General features: G+C 43.4%; 1 protein-coding gene across 1 annotated transcript in view; it reads left to right on the top strand.

Moving 5' to 3' along the window:
* The window catches only part of Cd244 (CD244 molecule), a 29319-nt gene extending 14206 nt beyond the window's left edge, over positions 1-15113 (top strand). Inside the window, exons 2-9 of the mRNA XM_076862179.1 lie at positions 92-427; positions 517-792; positions 2199-2303; positions 2761-2828; positions 5547-5600; positions 11682-11747; positions 13040-13096; positions 14243-15113. Of these exons, the coding sequence (XP_076718294.1) occupies positions 92-427; positions 517-792; positions 2199-2303; positions 2761-2828; positions 5547-5600; positions 11682-11747; positions 13040-13096; positions 14243-14323 (1043 nt within the window). The 3' untranslated portion in view covers positions 14324-15113. The remainder of the gene's footprint in view (positions 1-91; positions 428-516; positions 793-2198; positions 2304-2760; positions 2829-5546; positions 5601-11681; positions 11748-13039; positions 13097-14242) is intronic.
* The last annotated feature ends 2059 nt before the right edge of the window (positions 15114-17172 follow it).

Here is a 17172-nt window from a genome sequence, read left to right as displayed (position 1 = left end):
CTCTTAGCTTAAGGGAGATTGCCTCCGACTGCCCACATTGCTCAGGCCTCACGCTCTTTCTGTCACTGTCAGCCTGTTTTTTCTCTCCTAGGATCCCCAGATTCTACTCACGATGTGGTTGGTCTCTCGGGAGAGCCCCTCCCTCTACGGCCTTCTAACACACAGATGGAGATATCTTCTGTTCAATGGAAGATGGAGCTATTCTCATGTCCAGAAACTTATGTGATACTGACTTGGAGGAATCATTCCACTCTGACATATGAAGATTTAGCTCTTAAACATTTCAACAATACACTTGATTTTAACACTGGGGACTCAACCCTTCTCATCAAGGCCGCTAAGCCACAGGACAGTGGTCATTATAAACTGGAGGTGACCAATGAGTCTGGAAAGGTGAACGTGATCCAGTTCAGGGTTTTCGTATTTGGTGAGTCTCCAGGATTCCTCACCCGGTCCCCTCGATTCCTGTAGGACTTGTATTTCCAGAACCTTTCTGATCAGAATCTCTGCTTCCAGATCATGTTGAGCAGCCTGAGCTGCAGGAGCAGTGGAAGGCCCTGGATGAAAGGAAATGCCAAGTGGTGCTGTCCTGCTTGGTCTCCAGGGGCAGCAATGTGACCTACACTTGGTACAGAGACAATGAATTGATCTTGGAGCCTGGGAACTTTACATATCTGGAGGTGCTGGTTGATCCCAATGACCAGAACACATACACCTGCAATGTTAGCAACCCTGTCAGTTGGGCAAGCCAAAGCCTCAACCTCACCCAGGGATGTCTACGTGTCCCCCTGAGTAAGTGGAGCACTTTAGGCTATGACAGAGGCTTAAGGTATTGGACCCCATGACCAGGCTCACATGCAAGGGAGACTTGGCTATGCCATTCCTGGGCTTCCTCCCCCAGTGTCATTTAGCCCTCCCTCAGGAAGGGCCTGGCCTCTTGGCACATGGTCTCTATAACCCAGGCCTATCTTAGTCTGGGAAGATTTTAACTCCATATCCTTCTGGAGATGCAAGTTTTCCCTACACACAGGGAATGCGTGGTTGTTTGGTGAATCTTGCAATGGCTCCTGACCATTATCTTCTTCCTCTGAAAGATACATGGAGACCTGCTCTGTCCTCTTGAGTGGTGGCTCACCATGCAGCTCTCCAGGAGGTAATGACACTGTCCAGTAGCGCCTTGGGTCAGGAGAATCACACGATGCCTGGGGGAGATCTGGGTTTATTGCTTATGCTGAGAATCACCTGAGTTTACATCGGTTTTTATTAGGTAAACAATGTGCCAGATGCCAGTCAGCATTGGTGTGATGGAAAAAACCCAAACTCAAACCCAAATCTAAACCATGCAGTCTCTGTTCTTAAGAACCTTCAACAAAATTGGGGCAAGAAAACCAAGTACTTATGGTCAAAATAGAAACAAACAAAATGGAGGCACTATGTAGTGAGAAGGACAGTGGCTTTTGTACTTTACATGAACGAGCTCTGTGATCTCAGGCAGATTCATTAGCCTCTGTGAGTTTCAGTTGTTCTCTAGGGTAAAATGTGGGTGACAATAATGGGTGCCTCACAGCATTGCTGTTATGATTTAGTGAGATAATGTTTGTGGAAAGTTAGTCAGTTGGCCCTGAAACACTTAATTCCTCTCCCTTCTCATGTTGGCTGGACTATATATCAGGCTACTCGTGTGACCCAAATGTTGAATGTTGAAGTTCAGGTGAGGAAGAGCAGTGGAGGCAGGAATAGCAGGAAGGTGAAATGGAAGACTTGCCTCGTGCATAGTAGGTGTGCAATAAATATTTGTTAAATTATAAACAATGAATAGATAAAATATTTGCTGTGCCAGATGCTTTCCATATATCAGATTGTGTGATGATCCTCTATAGGTGGATAGCTTTAGCTCCTTTTAATGCATGAGAAAATTGAAGCTCAGAGAGTTAAATCAGTAACACTGAGCCTACAGAATTACAATTTGGATGAGACCTGTCAGAAATTAATGTCCAAACTCTTGGCATCACTTATGGGAAGTTACCCAATTGAGCAGAGAGACAACCTTGGTGCGAGATTCATAGGGCAGGAGGAGACCAGCCACACTGGGGAGGAGAGTGGGTTTTGAAACAGCTACTGCAACTGGCAGGTGGGAAGCAAGAGGTAGAGTGAGTTCAGTCCTTGCACCTTTTTAATTTTTTTTTTAAATTTCTCAGGATCCAGAATTCTGCCCTTTATGGTGATTGTCATTATTCTGGCCATACTGTTTATTGTCACTTTCACTTGCTTCTGTGTGAGGAAGAGAAAGAGAAAGCAGTCACGTAAGTGGATGGTCCTTGAGGGGTGCTGTGGCTTGATACATCAGATTCAGTGGCTGGGTCCTGTGTTCAGTGCGATGTGCCTGGATGCATAGTATCCCTTCCCTCCGGGAGTGTCGGGATGCATGTATGTGATTGAGAGAGGGCAACCAGTGGCAGCAAGGCTTCTTTCTGTGTTGGCTGCCAGATGTTTGCATTCTGATCCTCAGTGTGCAGACTTATCTGCAGGTTGCCTGGTTTGATTGGGGTCTGCCCATCTTGATAGAGAAGGTATGTCAGGGATGGGCACATCACATGCTCTTTAGGTATTGTGGGAAGAGCACTAATCCGCCTCTTTTCTAGAGCCGTTCTTAAGGTCTGGGCCATCTTGGGGAGAGGTAGGACCATCAAAAGTGGGAGCTGGGCAGGAAGCTCTCTGGACGTTTCTGAAGCTCTGTTCCTTGCTTACCTCTTTCCACAGAGACCAGCCCAGAGACACTTCTGACAATTTATGAAGATGTCAAAAACCCACAGATGAGGAGGAATGAAGTATGGCATTCTATGGGTTGGGGTCTCTCTCCGTTGGTCTGGAAGTTGCTTTTTGGAGAATGGCCATTCAGAGCAGGGGGACAAAGAGAAATGGACATTGATCCTTTCAAAGTTAACCTCAGCCCTCCCCCATTTCTTTCTCTATCAGTTTCTTAGTTCTGGCCAGTCAGGAAATGAGGGAAAACAAAGGAAGCAGAGAAAATGAAAGGGAGGCAGACATGACATGCACGGTACGAAGGGATGAAGCACAAGAAAATCCAGAGGGCAGAGGCTGCTCCTTCCTCCTCAGACCGCACCACAGTGTTCTCATTTCTGCTCAGCCTCTCCAGATGGGCCGAGTGCCAAGAGGAGGGAAACCTTCCTGTATTTATTGTTTCTGACTGTTGTAGGGACAAACGAGGCAAGGCACCGAAGACAGCAGGAAAGTTTTATTTGGCTGCAGCCAGGTTCAGAGGGCACAGACTTTGCTGTAATCAATCCCCTGAACCCTGAGTTCAGAGTTTTATACCCAGCATGTAAGGGGAGGGGCTCAGAAGTTCCCAGTCTGCAGAAGTTCACATAAAAGCAGCTTTTTTCTTTCACTATTTTAGGCAAGTTAACCCTTCCAGGACAACACCTGAGAAGGGGAGAGCCTCTTCTCCCCTTTCTTTCCTCCCCCTGCCAGCTGTTACCATGGAGCCCAATTGTAACTTATCTTAAAAAGGTAGACATCTCTGTGAAGCCCAGCTCAAGGCCAGAGGCCTTGTTTGCACATTTCTTCAAAGTACTCTACTAGATATGTTTGTGAAAAACTAGTAAGGGGTGTCCAGCACCTGGAGTGCTGGTATCTTCTCGGCCAGTGGCCAAGTCGACACAAAGATAGGAAGTTTATCTACAATGGACTCTTTTGCTGACAGTCCTAAAATCAGCCATGGTGAAGAGGGCTTTTCTGTGGAGAAAGGGGGTGCCACTTCATGACCACAAATTCTGTTTCTCTAGCAGTTAAGAGCTTACTCGGGTGGGGCTTTTCACTGTCACCCTGGTCTGGGGAGTGTGACCAGCCAAAGCATAACAGTTCTGTAACTGGCTCATTGATCTATGTTCTCAGCCTTTTGGAAAAGAAGAGGCCCGAGTCTGGCTGAGGTGCTGGAGAGAGTCACCAGCTTGATTTTAAACTGATGAGCCCTGGGTGTCTCCCCCAGGAGCCTCCCTCACCAGCTCTCAGCTGGGTGGTGGCCACCTCTTCCTGTCATCCAGGGATGTAAAAGAGGAAGCTGCAGGGGGGTTGAAGATGCCCCCAGTACCACAGGCAGGATGTGGTGACAAGCCTGGGGAAAGGCTCTGATGGATCAGGCAGTGCCTACTGAACTGGTGGGCAGCAGGTGGGAGCGGGGAGGAAGGCCCCATTTCCCACTGCCATTTTGGGTGCTTGGCTAGAGGAGGCAACAATGAGGAATTCCTCTTCTCGTCACAGAGACGAGGCCTCGTGAGGCAGCCTCCCTCAGGTCTATTTCCTCAGTGGGAATGGGGGCAGCTCCCCTCGCCTGTTTCTTTGCCCCCAAAATGGAATATTGGGGTGTGAAAATTAAAGAGGAGGTAATTTGACTACTACCAGATTCAGGTACGAATTCCTAAGGGCACATGCATCTAGCTTTAGCCATTTATCTCCTACCTCCCCGCTCTCCCCAAATGAAGATGACTTTAGAGAAATAAGAAAAACAGGAGGAAATAACCATTTAGAGTAAAAAGAAATCTGTTGGAGACTCAGGCTTGTTACACTGCTTCCGACTCAGGTTCCTCTCTGCCCAGCCTCAGCCTTCTGTGGGGTCTGTCCCTGTCTCCAGACCCCAGCTTGAAGGCCTAAATCCCAAGTTTCATGTGGTCTCACTTTGGAGACCATCCACAGGAGAGAAAAAAACCAAACAACTCCTGTTTCTTGACACATGCCCATGACTCTCTGGCCTCCAAAGATGGCTTGACATTTCTCTTCCTCTTAGCTTTTTGTGTCTGGGAGTTCAGCTTCCATCTTGTCTGATGAACGCTGCTTACCTTCTTTGGCTCCCCAGCAGAGCTCCATCTGGAAATATGTGCCCAGGGATGTGCAGCGTGAAATATCTCCACTTCTAATCTGTTGTGGGACAGGCCTGAGGGAGGGAGACCGGAAGGGCTGTGTTCCCTCTGCATTTAGCCTTGGGTCTAGGGCTCCACCCAGCACCACAGCTGCCAAGAGGACTGGCTTGAGGCCAAGGGCAAGCTGGTTATGAAACATAGATTGAAGGGGGGGGGGGCTTAAAATGCCGACTCTTTAAAATGCTTAAACCTTCTGAATTTTGGTGCCCTGAGGTACGGCTCGGATCGTAGCTCTGCCTGGAGTTCTGCCCATTATCAGTGGTTATGTGGAAAATTTAGTCCTCAAGTCAGCCAAGGCAAGGAGGGGTTTCTAAGTTATCAAAGCAAAGGAAGGGACAGGGGTGCCCAATGGACAGGATTGCTTGAATCCAGTCACACAATTAGTGTCAAGAGCCATTAGTTGCTCTTGACACTAATTGCTCCATTGTGACCTCCTGTAACTCCTCTTGCCTCTCCCCCTCCTGGGGTGTTCATTGATGAGGCTTTTCCCAGTCCTGCTACCTTCTTCCCAGGCTTCTTTTTTTCTATCTTTCCCTGTTTAATCGAAACCTGGACAGACCCCGCTGTCTACCCATGTCACCTCATGTTCCTTTATTGTTTCTTCTACAGCAGCAGGAAGCCCTTGAGGAAGGAATCACCATTTACTCTGTGATCCAGTCCCAGGTACCACTCTGGTTTCTCTAATACTTTCCATTCCCATCTATGCGGCTCCCTAATGCCCCGTCCCCAATTTACACCCCTCAATGGCAGGATCTGGGTGTTCCTGGGGTCCAGAGCCTAGCTTGGCTTCAGGTGCATTAACAAGTTGAAAAGATCAGTATATTCTGGTGTCATTTTCCATATTTTTTATGAGTCCATGATAATTATTCACAATAGTGGAATCTGTTGATATATTTGTATATGCACATAATATAACAATAAAATCTGGCCAGTACTTTCCCCATTATTTCCCCCTTTCCTCTCCTCTTTTCTCCCTGGTCCTTTCCTCTTCTCTATTGATCTCCCATCTCTTTTCATAAGACTTCCACCTATGCCACATCTTTCTTTTCCTCTCAAACTTCCATATGTTTGAGAAAAATACAACCCTTGATTTTCTGAGTCTGGCTTATTTTGCTTAACATAATGCTCTCAAGTTCCATCCATTTTCCTGCAAGTGACATAATTTCATTCTTCTCTGATTAAAACTCCATTGTGTGTACATGTCACATTTTCTCCATCCATTCATACATTGACGGACACCAGGGTTGGTTCCATTGCATTCAGTTGATGTAAGATAGAGTCTTGCAGCCCTTAGTGCAGGAATTAACTGTTGACACTTAGGTCTTTGAAGGCTCTCAGTCTAATTCACCTAAATTCCTAGTTTAGGGTATTTGGTATTGTGGATTGTGCTCCTATAAACATGAGTTTGCATTATTGCTATAGTATACTGACTTTAATATTTTCTTTAGGATAAATACTGAGGAGTGATATAGCTGGATCATATGGTGTTTTCATTCCTAATCTTTTGAGGAACCTCTGGAGTATCTTAACAGAGCTGGAAAACCCAATGCAGACATTCTCCCTTTTCCCACACTTGGCAGAAGGTCTAGCCCAGATTGTCTGTAGGAGAGGGAACCTTGTTAGGGAACTCAATTTTTCCCTCTTTCTATTGATTCCAATCTGCCGCAGTCTGGCTGGGCACAAAATAACCAAGCCACCACAAAAACCTTGTAGATTCAAACAGCAACTCTTTATTCCTGAACTCTCACCAGCACTCTACACGCACGTTTTGGGAAAATACACTCCCTCCACCGGGCTGTGCGTACCAATACTCTCAGAACCCTGGGAGAACTCCACGGGAACTCCAAAGGAGCGGGCACCTGAGGCAGCAGGATACACCCTAATCCTGGAGCAGCCCTATTCCCAGCAGGATCCACTCTAAATCTGGAGCTGCCCTATTCCCAGCAGGATCCACCCTAAGCCTGGAGCCACCCTAAACCCTGAGCAGGGTCACCTTTCAACCCAAAATGCCATGCGTCATTCCTACTTGGCTATGGCTCTCAGCATCTACCCCCTTCTGTTTAATTAAACAACAAGCAATGTGGCTTAGGGACCTTGCCTGTTAGGTTGTCCAATTCAACATATGGTCCTTACCCATCATTGGATGAGCTAACCTCTAGGCGTCAGCCTCCTGTCTTAGGTTGGTACCACTGCAATTGGATCATACCCGTCACTGACTACCGGTCCAGCATACAGCCATACTTGTGGATAGGCCTATGCACCAGTGTGGGGGGGTGAGGTTCTTTGCCTCACCTCTGTTGGCCCCCAAATTTGGCCTTGGTGCCAGTGGGGGGGGTGAGGTTCTTTGCCTCACCTCTGTTGGCCCCCAAATTTTAGACCATCACTAGCAGAAGGGAGGAGGATACAGAAATGCCGTGACACCAAGCCAATTGACGGCTCCTTTGGAAAAATTGTATCACCAGTGATACCATCAGCAAAGATAGGCCAGCACTATCACAATTTGCTGCACCAACAGATAGTTCACAATGCATACAAGTGATACATAGTCCAGGCACATTCTGCAAGCAGTTCAAAGCGGAGGAATCTATCAATATGTCCATTTCCTCCCAAAGTAAATCAACTCCTTGATTGAGCATTACTTGTTGAGTTATTATTCATTGATGCATCAGTTTATACAGTTTACTGTGATAGCTATCATAGAAGCTGTAGTTTGGTTTTATCTTTGTCTTCACCGGCACTGGGATGAAGATAGGAATTCTGGCAATGATGCTAAAAAGAAATTATGTAACATTCCAACAGGTACTAAGAAAACAATTTTCTGAACAATTTACATTATCCTGAACAGAATTATTGAATATAATGAAAAGGAAAGGTGAAAGTAAACAAACAGATCTGTTAACCTCCTTATTTGTACACATATTAAAACAATCCTCAACAGCTGTTTACCCAATTTAAATTAAACCATTAAAATCACGTGAATAAAAAAAAATTCAGATCCATTTTTTCATGAGCGCTCCTCATATATGATATATGGACATACACACATACAGACATACAACACAAAACACAAGTGTGCACACAAATGTACAACACATAAGACACAAGTGTGCACACAAACGTATAACACATAAGACAATAGTAAAGGCCTTGTAAAGGCCTTGTAGCTTTACACAGGTGAAATCTCCATTGCAATGTTTAAAAACTCCACAGGAAAAAAATAAAACTGATCAGAAAAACATTAACCTAGGTCTGTATGAGCTCAAAAAATAAAATAAAACTTTATGATGTGGGAAAAGGCAATAATAAAATAGATATTGAAAAAAGCATCCTGGTTAATCATTGTTGCAAATGTAAGAATAGCCAAGCTGGAGCTCTGGATATCAGCTGTTATGGATTTGAGTCAAATCATCTTCTTTTTGGTCTGTAGAAATCGCTTTAATTAATCTCTCTGGAATCCAAATCGGCTGCTGTTCTCCCTGTGGAAACACACAAACAGAACCCCGACTCCAGACAATCACTGGGTCAGGACCTTTCCATTGTCCTGTTAGAATATCCTTCCAAAATACCTTAGGCTTATGTACATTTGTTGGATACATATGCCTTTCTGCAGCACTAAGTCCTGATGAATCCAAATTTAAACAGTTTAGAGTAAAAAGGGTTATTTTAAGTTTATCTTTGGGGGATATATAGCCCTTCCCAATTCCCTCTTTTTGTTTTAATAAGTACATTTTAATAGTTTGATGAGCTCTTTCAACTATGCCTTGTCCCTGTGGATTGTATGGGATTCCTGTTAAGTAAAACATTAACTGATTTTAAACATTTTTCCATTCACCAATTTATGAAAACACACATAATGTTTAAATATATTACCTTATGGAACTTAATAAGTAAAGAGTACTTGATTTTATATTTAGTGGTTGATGTTTCAGCACTTTAACTTTGTAAATTAATCAGATGTCTGTAATAACCAAGATCTTAGACAAGTGTAGTAAACAGAACTAGCCATCTCTTTCTTGTTGAAGAAAAATCCTCTTGTTTCTATCTTCTAGTTTTCTTCTAAGGTTTGTATATTTACCCTTAGTTGCTTTTTTTTCCTCCTAGTTTTTTTTCTTCCTATTTTGTGGGTTTAAAATTCTTGTCTTCCTACATATTTTTTATCTTCCTACATCTTCTCTATCTTTTTTTAACCTTTCTGTACTTTTATCTTTAAAGTTTTCCACTTTAAATTTTTAATCTTCTTTATCCAAATTGCTTTTATCCTATTATCTTTCCATTTTCATGTTTTTTTAAAGTAATGCTTTTAAGATTAACTAGGCTTTGAATGATGCAATCTTTCCTCCATCATGAAGGCATCTTAACCACCTTCAACTTAACCTTTTAAATCCTTTTGCAACTTACTTAGACATTTTACAACTTTTTACTTTACCACACAAAGATTATCTCATCTAGAAACATTTCTTTATTTAACCTTCCATATTAAAATATATTTCCACATCTTGAATAGCTTTTACTGAAACTTCTTATACTCTTTGTATATAAATTACACCTGATAGAATCTTAACTCTTAGTAACCTTGTTTCAGCAAAGACACAGACACAAAGCAATATTAAACATTTTTCCATTCACCAATTTATGAAAACACACATAATGTTTAAATATATTACATTATGGAACTTAATAAGTAAAGAGTACTTCATTTTATATTAGTGGTTGATGTTTCAACACTTTATCTTTGTAAATTAATTAGATGTCTGTAAAAACCAAGATCTTTGACAAGTGTAGTAAACAGAACTAGCCATCTCTTTCTTGTTGAAGAAACATTCTTCTACAGGATACCATGATGGTCCCATTGTGATATATTCAACAACTTCTCTTTAAAAAGCCATGGGCTACATTTTTGTATTGTATCAACATATGCCCTAATTGTTCTTGGTCTTACTGGGGTGCCTCCTTCCTCTAACAATTTCTGTTCTTTGGGGCGAACAACTTTAAACTTTGAGTCAACCATTTTCCCCAGTTTGCCTGAGAAAGTACTAGGGACAGGCAACTTGAAATAAAAACAAAATAAATCAAAACAAGAACACATTGTTTTTTGAAATGGTCACCCATTCTTTCGCTCTTCCTCAGGGGCGAGTAATTTCACTTACCTCCAATCTTCAGGCGTTCCCTGGGCCGCCAAATGCCGCAGTCTGGCTGGGCACAAAATAACCGAGCCACCACAAAAGCCTTGTAGATTCAAACAGCAACTCTTTATTCCCGAACTCTTGCAGGCACTCTACACGCATGTTCTGGGAAAAATATACTCCCTCCACCGGGCTCTGCGTACCAATACTCTCAGAACCCCGCGAGAAATCCACGGGAACTCCAAAGGAGCGGGCGCCTGAGGCAGCAGGATACGCCCTAATCCTGGAGCCGCCCTATTCCCAACAGGATCCACCCTAAACCTGGAGCTACCCTAATCCCTGAGCAGGGTCACCTTTGAACCCAAAATGCCATGCATCATTCCTATTTGGCTATGGCTCTCAGCATCAATCATTGGAGCTGCTCTCATACAATTTATCCTCATTACCTCTAATACCTGTTTTCAGGAAATACTAGATCTGTTTTGGTCTCTTTAGTCTTATTTAGACTTAACAGTACATCCATTTTCTTAGTAAATCTCCCACAACAGCCTCTTGAAATAGTCTTAATGCTTTAGCTATAGTCTGAACCCCACACCACAGATAAGCAAACAGGATAATATGCTCAAGGCCACATAGCTCGGTAGCAGCAGAACCAAACCCAATGGGTTTTTGAATCTCCATTCCATCTCCTTCTACCTCACCTTTAATAGCCTGGGATTACAGAAATTTACTCATGGACAGGAGACACATCTAATATTGATCAGCAAATTATTGATAACCCAGGCTGGGAGAGATCTCCCAAGGAAAATGCTGCTTCCTTGTGGCCAATGTTGAAAAGTTTCTGATAAAATGACTCTTTTCTTAAAAAAGTATTTTTACCTTTTAAATTTTATTTTATAGGTTCTTATTAGTTATACATGACAGTAAAATCCATTTTGATAAAATTATACAAGCCTAGGTGCCACCAAATCTTAGGCTTGGTGGCTGAGCTGTGGGGCACAGAAAATCCATTGCAAGAATGATTGATGTCTGCAGTTCTCTGGCTTTATTCACATGGAAATTCAAGGAGAGGGATTGGATAAAATTCAAGGAAGAGCTCCTCTCAGCTTAGGGTGTTGGGTGAGGATGAGATCGCTCCTCTGGAGTACCTTAAAAGGAGGATGGTTACCTGCCCTGGAGGACTCTAGTTTCAGGTCCAGAGACAGAAGATATGTTGCCAACAGGAGGTGTTGCCTCCTTGAGAAAAAAGCCCTGGGGGGTCTTGGGTTTGAATCCTGAACCCGTTGTTTATACTCTGTCTGATTTGGACTTTTCACCCTTTTGTAGCCTCACCTGTGGCAGGGGAAAATTTATGATTGTTCCTAAGTTATGAGAGTGGTATAGGAATTAGGGGAGAATGCATGTATAAAATAACTGCTCAACAAATAGTAGTTACCCTTGGTAACAGAGTGGGACTAGCATTCGCGTTGACTCATGGCCTCCTGGATAATTCAGGGTTCTTTTTACTGACACTTAAAGCTTCTGTCTAGGCAGGGTATAGGCAGAGTGATGGAAGCAACGATCCTTCTAGGGTTGTATTGGATCTATGCTTCTGAAATGCTCTTATTTCTTTTCTCATTAGCCTTCTTCTTCCACATCAAAAGAAGCTACAAATACGTTGTATTCAGTTATACAGCCTTCCCGGAAGGTAAGTCTCTTCCTCCGTGTGGTGTGATTGATGCAGATGTGTATTTTGCATGTGCATACACAGGCATGTGTTTGCAAGAGTGTGTGTGCATGCTACAGTGAGTGCTCCTCCACGGTGTGTATCTGGGTAGCTTCCATTCAATGACTGTGTTTCAATGTTAATGGGCCAATGAGGAAAAATGCCTTTAGGGTTCTACCTTGAGGATAAGGACATCTCTGGACTCAGAGAATAGTGGATTATAGGATTTTCTAGGGCTTTTGTGGGATGCGAGGGACAAGGACAGGAAGGAGGTGCTTTGTGCAGAAGGACCACAGGATCCTTAGTAGACCAGCTGAGGCTGTGGTGAAAGATATTGGAGAGGTTTGCAAAGGAAGGACTTAGGGCCTGCAGCTGGAGGGCTGGGTTAGAGGAAAACAATGCTAACTTTCTGGCCAGTCACTTGCTGGTGGAAGACCCTGGACCAAAGCAGTCATGTTCCACTCACATCCTGCTCCAAGCTGAGCTCATAGCTCTTGGGTATACCTAGTACCTTGGAGCTGAGTTTCCTAATGCTCTACTCATCCTTTTTACTTGGTATGGGAGAGGATGGGAAGAGTAGTGTTTCCATGGCTTGAATTGCAGTATGAAGCCATGAGCTACTCCATGGTACAATAGGAAAATGGAAATCCACAGAACTGTGGGAGTCCATATAGGTTAGGGACTATGTATTTGAAGGAATTTAGAATGGATATTCAGACTTCTTATTCAACCTCTTTTCAATAAGTCATTCAACCAACTTGGACTCACCATGAGAGATTTTTAATTATATGCTACAACCAAGGACATCCAGATGCTCATAGGTATTCTGTTTACATGCTTTAGTATTACATTCTGAAAACGTTGTGTTTACATTATGGGAAAGTGTGTTGAAGAGAAACATGGTTTGGGATGATAATTGCATTAGAACTGTCTGAGGCATATGTGTGTGTGTGTGTGTGTGTGTGTGTGTGTGCATGTGTGTGCATATGCCCTGGGAATGTGTGTTTGTGTGTGAGACTTAGGGTTATTTGGGTATGGGATACTAAACCCTGGCTTTGGTTCAGAAATGTCATCTCATAGGCCAGTATGTACTGTGCTTTCTGGGAGACCATTAATACCACTGTTTATTCTTGAGGTAGATTCTTTTCACTTTCTTGTTGAGGAAAGCTTAGGAGACTTCTGGGGTTTGAATCTCTTTTGGAATATGTTGTGTTAGTCAGGAATAGGACATCTCTGATGTCGAATGCGTAATTCTTTGCTCTCTGAATTTCTAGTCCAGATGCAAGGAGAGGAACCATGACCCTTCTATCAATAGCTCCATCTATGAAGAGGTAAGATTCTGGAACTCTTCTGAGTGGGTTTAGTGTCTATACCACAGCCCTGAAGACAAGCCATGAAGGGTGTACTTATGAAAAGGTCATCCATACAGTCTCATAGTTGTAGGATTGTAGGGGTTTTTAAATCCAAATCTTCACTTTAGAGATAAAGACATGAAGGTCCAAAGAGAGTGAGGGTCTCCCCCAATGTCACATCAGGTGTTCAGATCTGACTTTCACCTTGTGTTCTAAATTAGGACTGTCCCCAGTCTAGTTCCCAGGCTATTGAGTACAAATTAGACATCTCCATTTAAAGGCTGTATGTGAGGGTGGGGTGGGAAAAATCCAGAGAGGGGAAAATAAGGAACTCTAAGTGATTTTCTAAATTAGCATGACATTGGGAACCATTCTGGATGTGGATGATCTTCAGCTTCTGCTAAGGAAGACACTGTTTGAAGGTGACTACTGAGCCTGGTAGCTGAACTGATTCCTATCAGGCCATTTAGGGAGGAGAGAGGAGGAACTCGACAGTTCTTGGGGGATTATTATACATAAGACAATGTGCCATTGGCTTCACATGAGCTATCTGATTTAATGCTCACAGAATGCTGTAAGTTAGATATATTTTTTGGTAGTATTAGTGGTTGCTTGCATATACTAGGCAAGTGCTCTACCATGGAGCTATGTCCCGAGCCCTTACCTTCACATTTTTACCCAAAGAAATTCAGGCATGGATGTCACCTCTTCCTGTTAGCATCATACCACACCCAAGCCTCCATCCATGTCATGTTGTCTTTGATTGCATTGGGGATGGAAGGTGGGTACTTTCTGATATTCCTGGCCCTTCAGCTATAGTTTTATATTAAAGCCAACTGGACAGACAGTCCAGGGGTATAGAGGATACCGTGTGGGCCCAAAGTAATGTGGGGGGGTTACAAAGAAGCACAGAGTAGTTAAAAGATCCCTGGAATTGAAGGAAGAAAAACTGGATTCATGTCCCCTCTTTACTTCATGCTAGTCATTGACCCTTCGTAATTTATTTTACCATTCTGAATTTCATTTTCATAATCTATAAAACAGTGATAACAATTCATACACCATAGAATGATTATAAGGATCTTCTGTTGGGAGGGTCTGAAATTTCCCTTTTTTCTTCTGCAGGTTGGAGCAGGAGAGTCCAGAGCCCGTAACCCTGCCCGACTGAGCCGCAAAGAGCTGGACAACTTTGATATTTATTCCTAAATGCTGTAGCTCTTTTGGCCTTTCTTCCATATCCGCTTTGGTGCTGGGAATCAGCAGAATAGATGTTGCCACAGGAGTTGTTTGTTTTTTTTTTTTTTTTGGAAGAGTTGCTAGTCGGGAGAGGATATGAAAGTCTATTCGTGGTCTTTATTTTGTTTTGAAAATGATTTCTAACAGCCATGATACAAGCAAGGTTGTGAAATCATATCTCCCAGCTTAGATACTAGACAAGAATGGGTGGAGAGGTTGGGTTGACCACATTCTGAGTACTTGTAATCTATAAAGTTATGTAAATGGAGGCTTGGGATTCCCTTGTCCTGGTTTTCTAACCTGTTACTTGTCTCTCACCCTCTCTGATCTGGGATGCTGGTCTAGACTGCATTTCTAGACCCTCACCTCACCCAGGCCTACCTACCAAGCAAAAACAGGTGACAGTGACTCAGGGGAAGAGGAAGCAGGCTCCTCTGAAGCTGTACTTTCTGTTTGCTGGCAAGCAGGTTCTCACAGGCGGACCAGCACCTAGGCTGCAACTTGAATGCAGGGGAAAAAATTTCCCCTACACCTCAACACATTTACAGTGGCCGGTTGGTCACAAAGGAAGTGGTCAGACACAAGAACAGAGGGTGATAAGAAGCAAACTCTTCATTGGAAAGAAAAACCACCCAAAGCCTTTCTTGAGAACTGGGCAGTTAGACCAGTTTTGTCCAAAGTGTAATGTTTGATTTGCAAAGACATATTATTAGAAATCTATTTTGGCTCCTTTGTGGTAGAGGTCTGCCTTCTCTTCTTGGAAAACCCATTCTATTTAAGTTCTGAGTCCTGATTAGTGTTGCCTTCCCACTGTATACCTTGGAGGGAAGGCTTGGGTACTTGGGTGCTAAAAGATGAGGCAGCTGGGAACCAGATCTGTGCTGGGTGCCCCGAGTCTTTAGGCCGGCCCTCAACAAGGCTGGGACTCTGGATGAGCCCAGGAGAGGGGACTACAGAGACTACAGCAGGTGCTAACTGCTCATAGCCTGGCTCTTCAATGTCCTATTCTTCATTTAAAATATGTGTTTAATATAAAAATTTGGTGTTACACAGAGGAAGCCTAAATCCTTTGCCTGGATTGAATCTATGTATCTTCTCTACACTCTGCATTTCTACACTCTAAAGCAGTCAAAGGGGACTTATGGGCCATCTACAAACACATGTCTGCTTAATTCTGTTGGAGAAGGTTGTCACAAGCGGTCCACAGGTTGTGTGTGTGAGCTATTGTGCATTGTAGCCAAATGAGGGGATAGGCCTGGCACTGCGGGCTCCATGGGATCAGGGAGTGATTGCATGATGCAGGTGAGCCTGCCCCTCTAGCTCTGCCTAAGATCCCACACAGCACCTCAGATGGGTGTGACTTGCCAAGATGTCAATCAATCTGCTGACCACAAGACCTCATGAAGCAAGACTCCACCCTTGAAGTCTTATCCCTGCCTCTGATGTCCCCGCTATAAAATAAAGGAAACACGGGCTCATGCTCTCTTTCCAGTGCTTTCTTTCCAGCATGGAAGCTGACCCTTAAGGTCACAGAGCCGTCCCGCCCTCCATTTGAAAAACTTATCTCTGTGTTGTGTGATTTTTCACCACTTTCTTAGCTTAATGTTGCAGCCAAAACCAATTCCTCTTGTCTGCACAGGTCGTAGGCAAGAGAGGGATCTGACTTTCTGCTGAGCTGTCAGTGTCCCCTAGCTTTATTCACACTGGGACAGCAGAGAACCAGGCGCCTGGGACCATTCAGTATCACAAAGGATAGCTAAAACATGCACTTGCTCAAGTCGGCCTGATCTCTCTTCCCTGGGGGCTGTGGCTAGCCTGGCTCCTTCCTAGAGGGAAGTCTGGATAGACCACATATTGAAGTAAGTGTCAAGGGTTAAAAACCAGAGAAATATATTCAAAAGGAGTCTGGGGTCCTTAAGTAGGTATTGGTAGCTGAGTTGTAGAATCTAGGAGTTGGGTAAAGAGGCAGCAAGAAATGATGGGATAAGAACAGTCCAGATGAACACCAGAGACACTGATCATTGACTGCTGCTGGCTTTTCAAGTGGCTTGAACTATGTAGATCTTGAACTGGTCACATGTATTTAAGGAGCAGAAGAAACCCTATGTATGGGCCCCTGGACTTTTGGTATGCTGTATTCTGGAGTGTGATATGTATAGCATCGTATTGTGTGCCACACTGTTGAACTTCCATGATAACACCATATAATTATCCATGCAATGAGCCGATGAATAAGCAGTTATTAAATTCCTGCTGAATATGAAGCACTTCCCGAATCCCTGGGAGGATCCATCGCAGGTCTTAGAAGCCATACCGGCTCCAAGGCCCATGGCCAGAAGGGTATGGCAGCAGAAACACAACATTAAAGGACATAAGTGGGCTGCAAAGTACATATAATCACAAATCTATAATCACTATAGAATCACAAACATGTCAATATAGTGCATCTTACAGGCAGGGGGAGAGGACTGCAGTCATAAATTGGGAAGAGGAGAGATAACGGTGGCTGTTCTATATCCAGATTGACAATAAGGAGGGAAGCTCTTTGAATAAATATGGGTATCTTACGTGAAAGAGCCATATAAACATTGTTTGAGAACTATCAATAGAATAATACACATAGGATTATAAAAAATCCAGCAATGCAAAAAAAAAAAGTATGCAGAAAAAAATTGTGATTTCTAGTTCCTCCCTAGGAGGTAAGATTTTTTTTTTCCCTTTTCTTCCAGAACTTCTTTATGTCTACCTGAACATATAGACATGTTTTCTAATCCAACTAGTACTATACAGTATGCACTGTCCTGGACTTTGTTCTTTGC

Source organism: Callospermophilus lateralis, chromosome 7 (assembly GCF_048772815.1).
Source record: "Callospermophilus lateralis isolate mCalLat2 chromosome 7, mCalLat2.hap1, whole genome shotgun sequence".
Classification (NCBI taxonomy): Eukaryota; Metazoa; Chordata; class Mammalia; order Rodentia; family Sciuridae; genus Callospermophilus; species Callospermophilus lateralis.
Note: the sequence above shows the minus strand (reverse complement) of the source record. Positions and strands in the feature narration are given on the sequence as shown.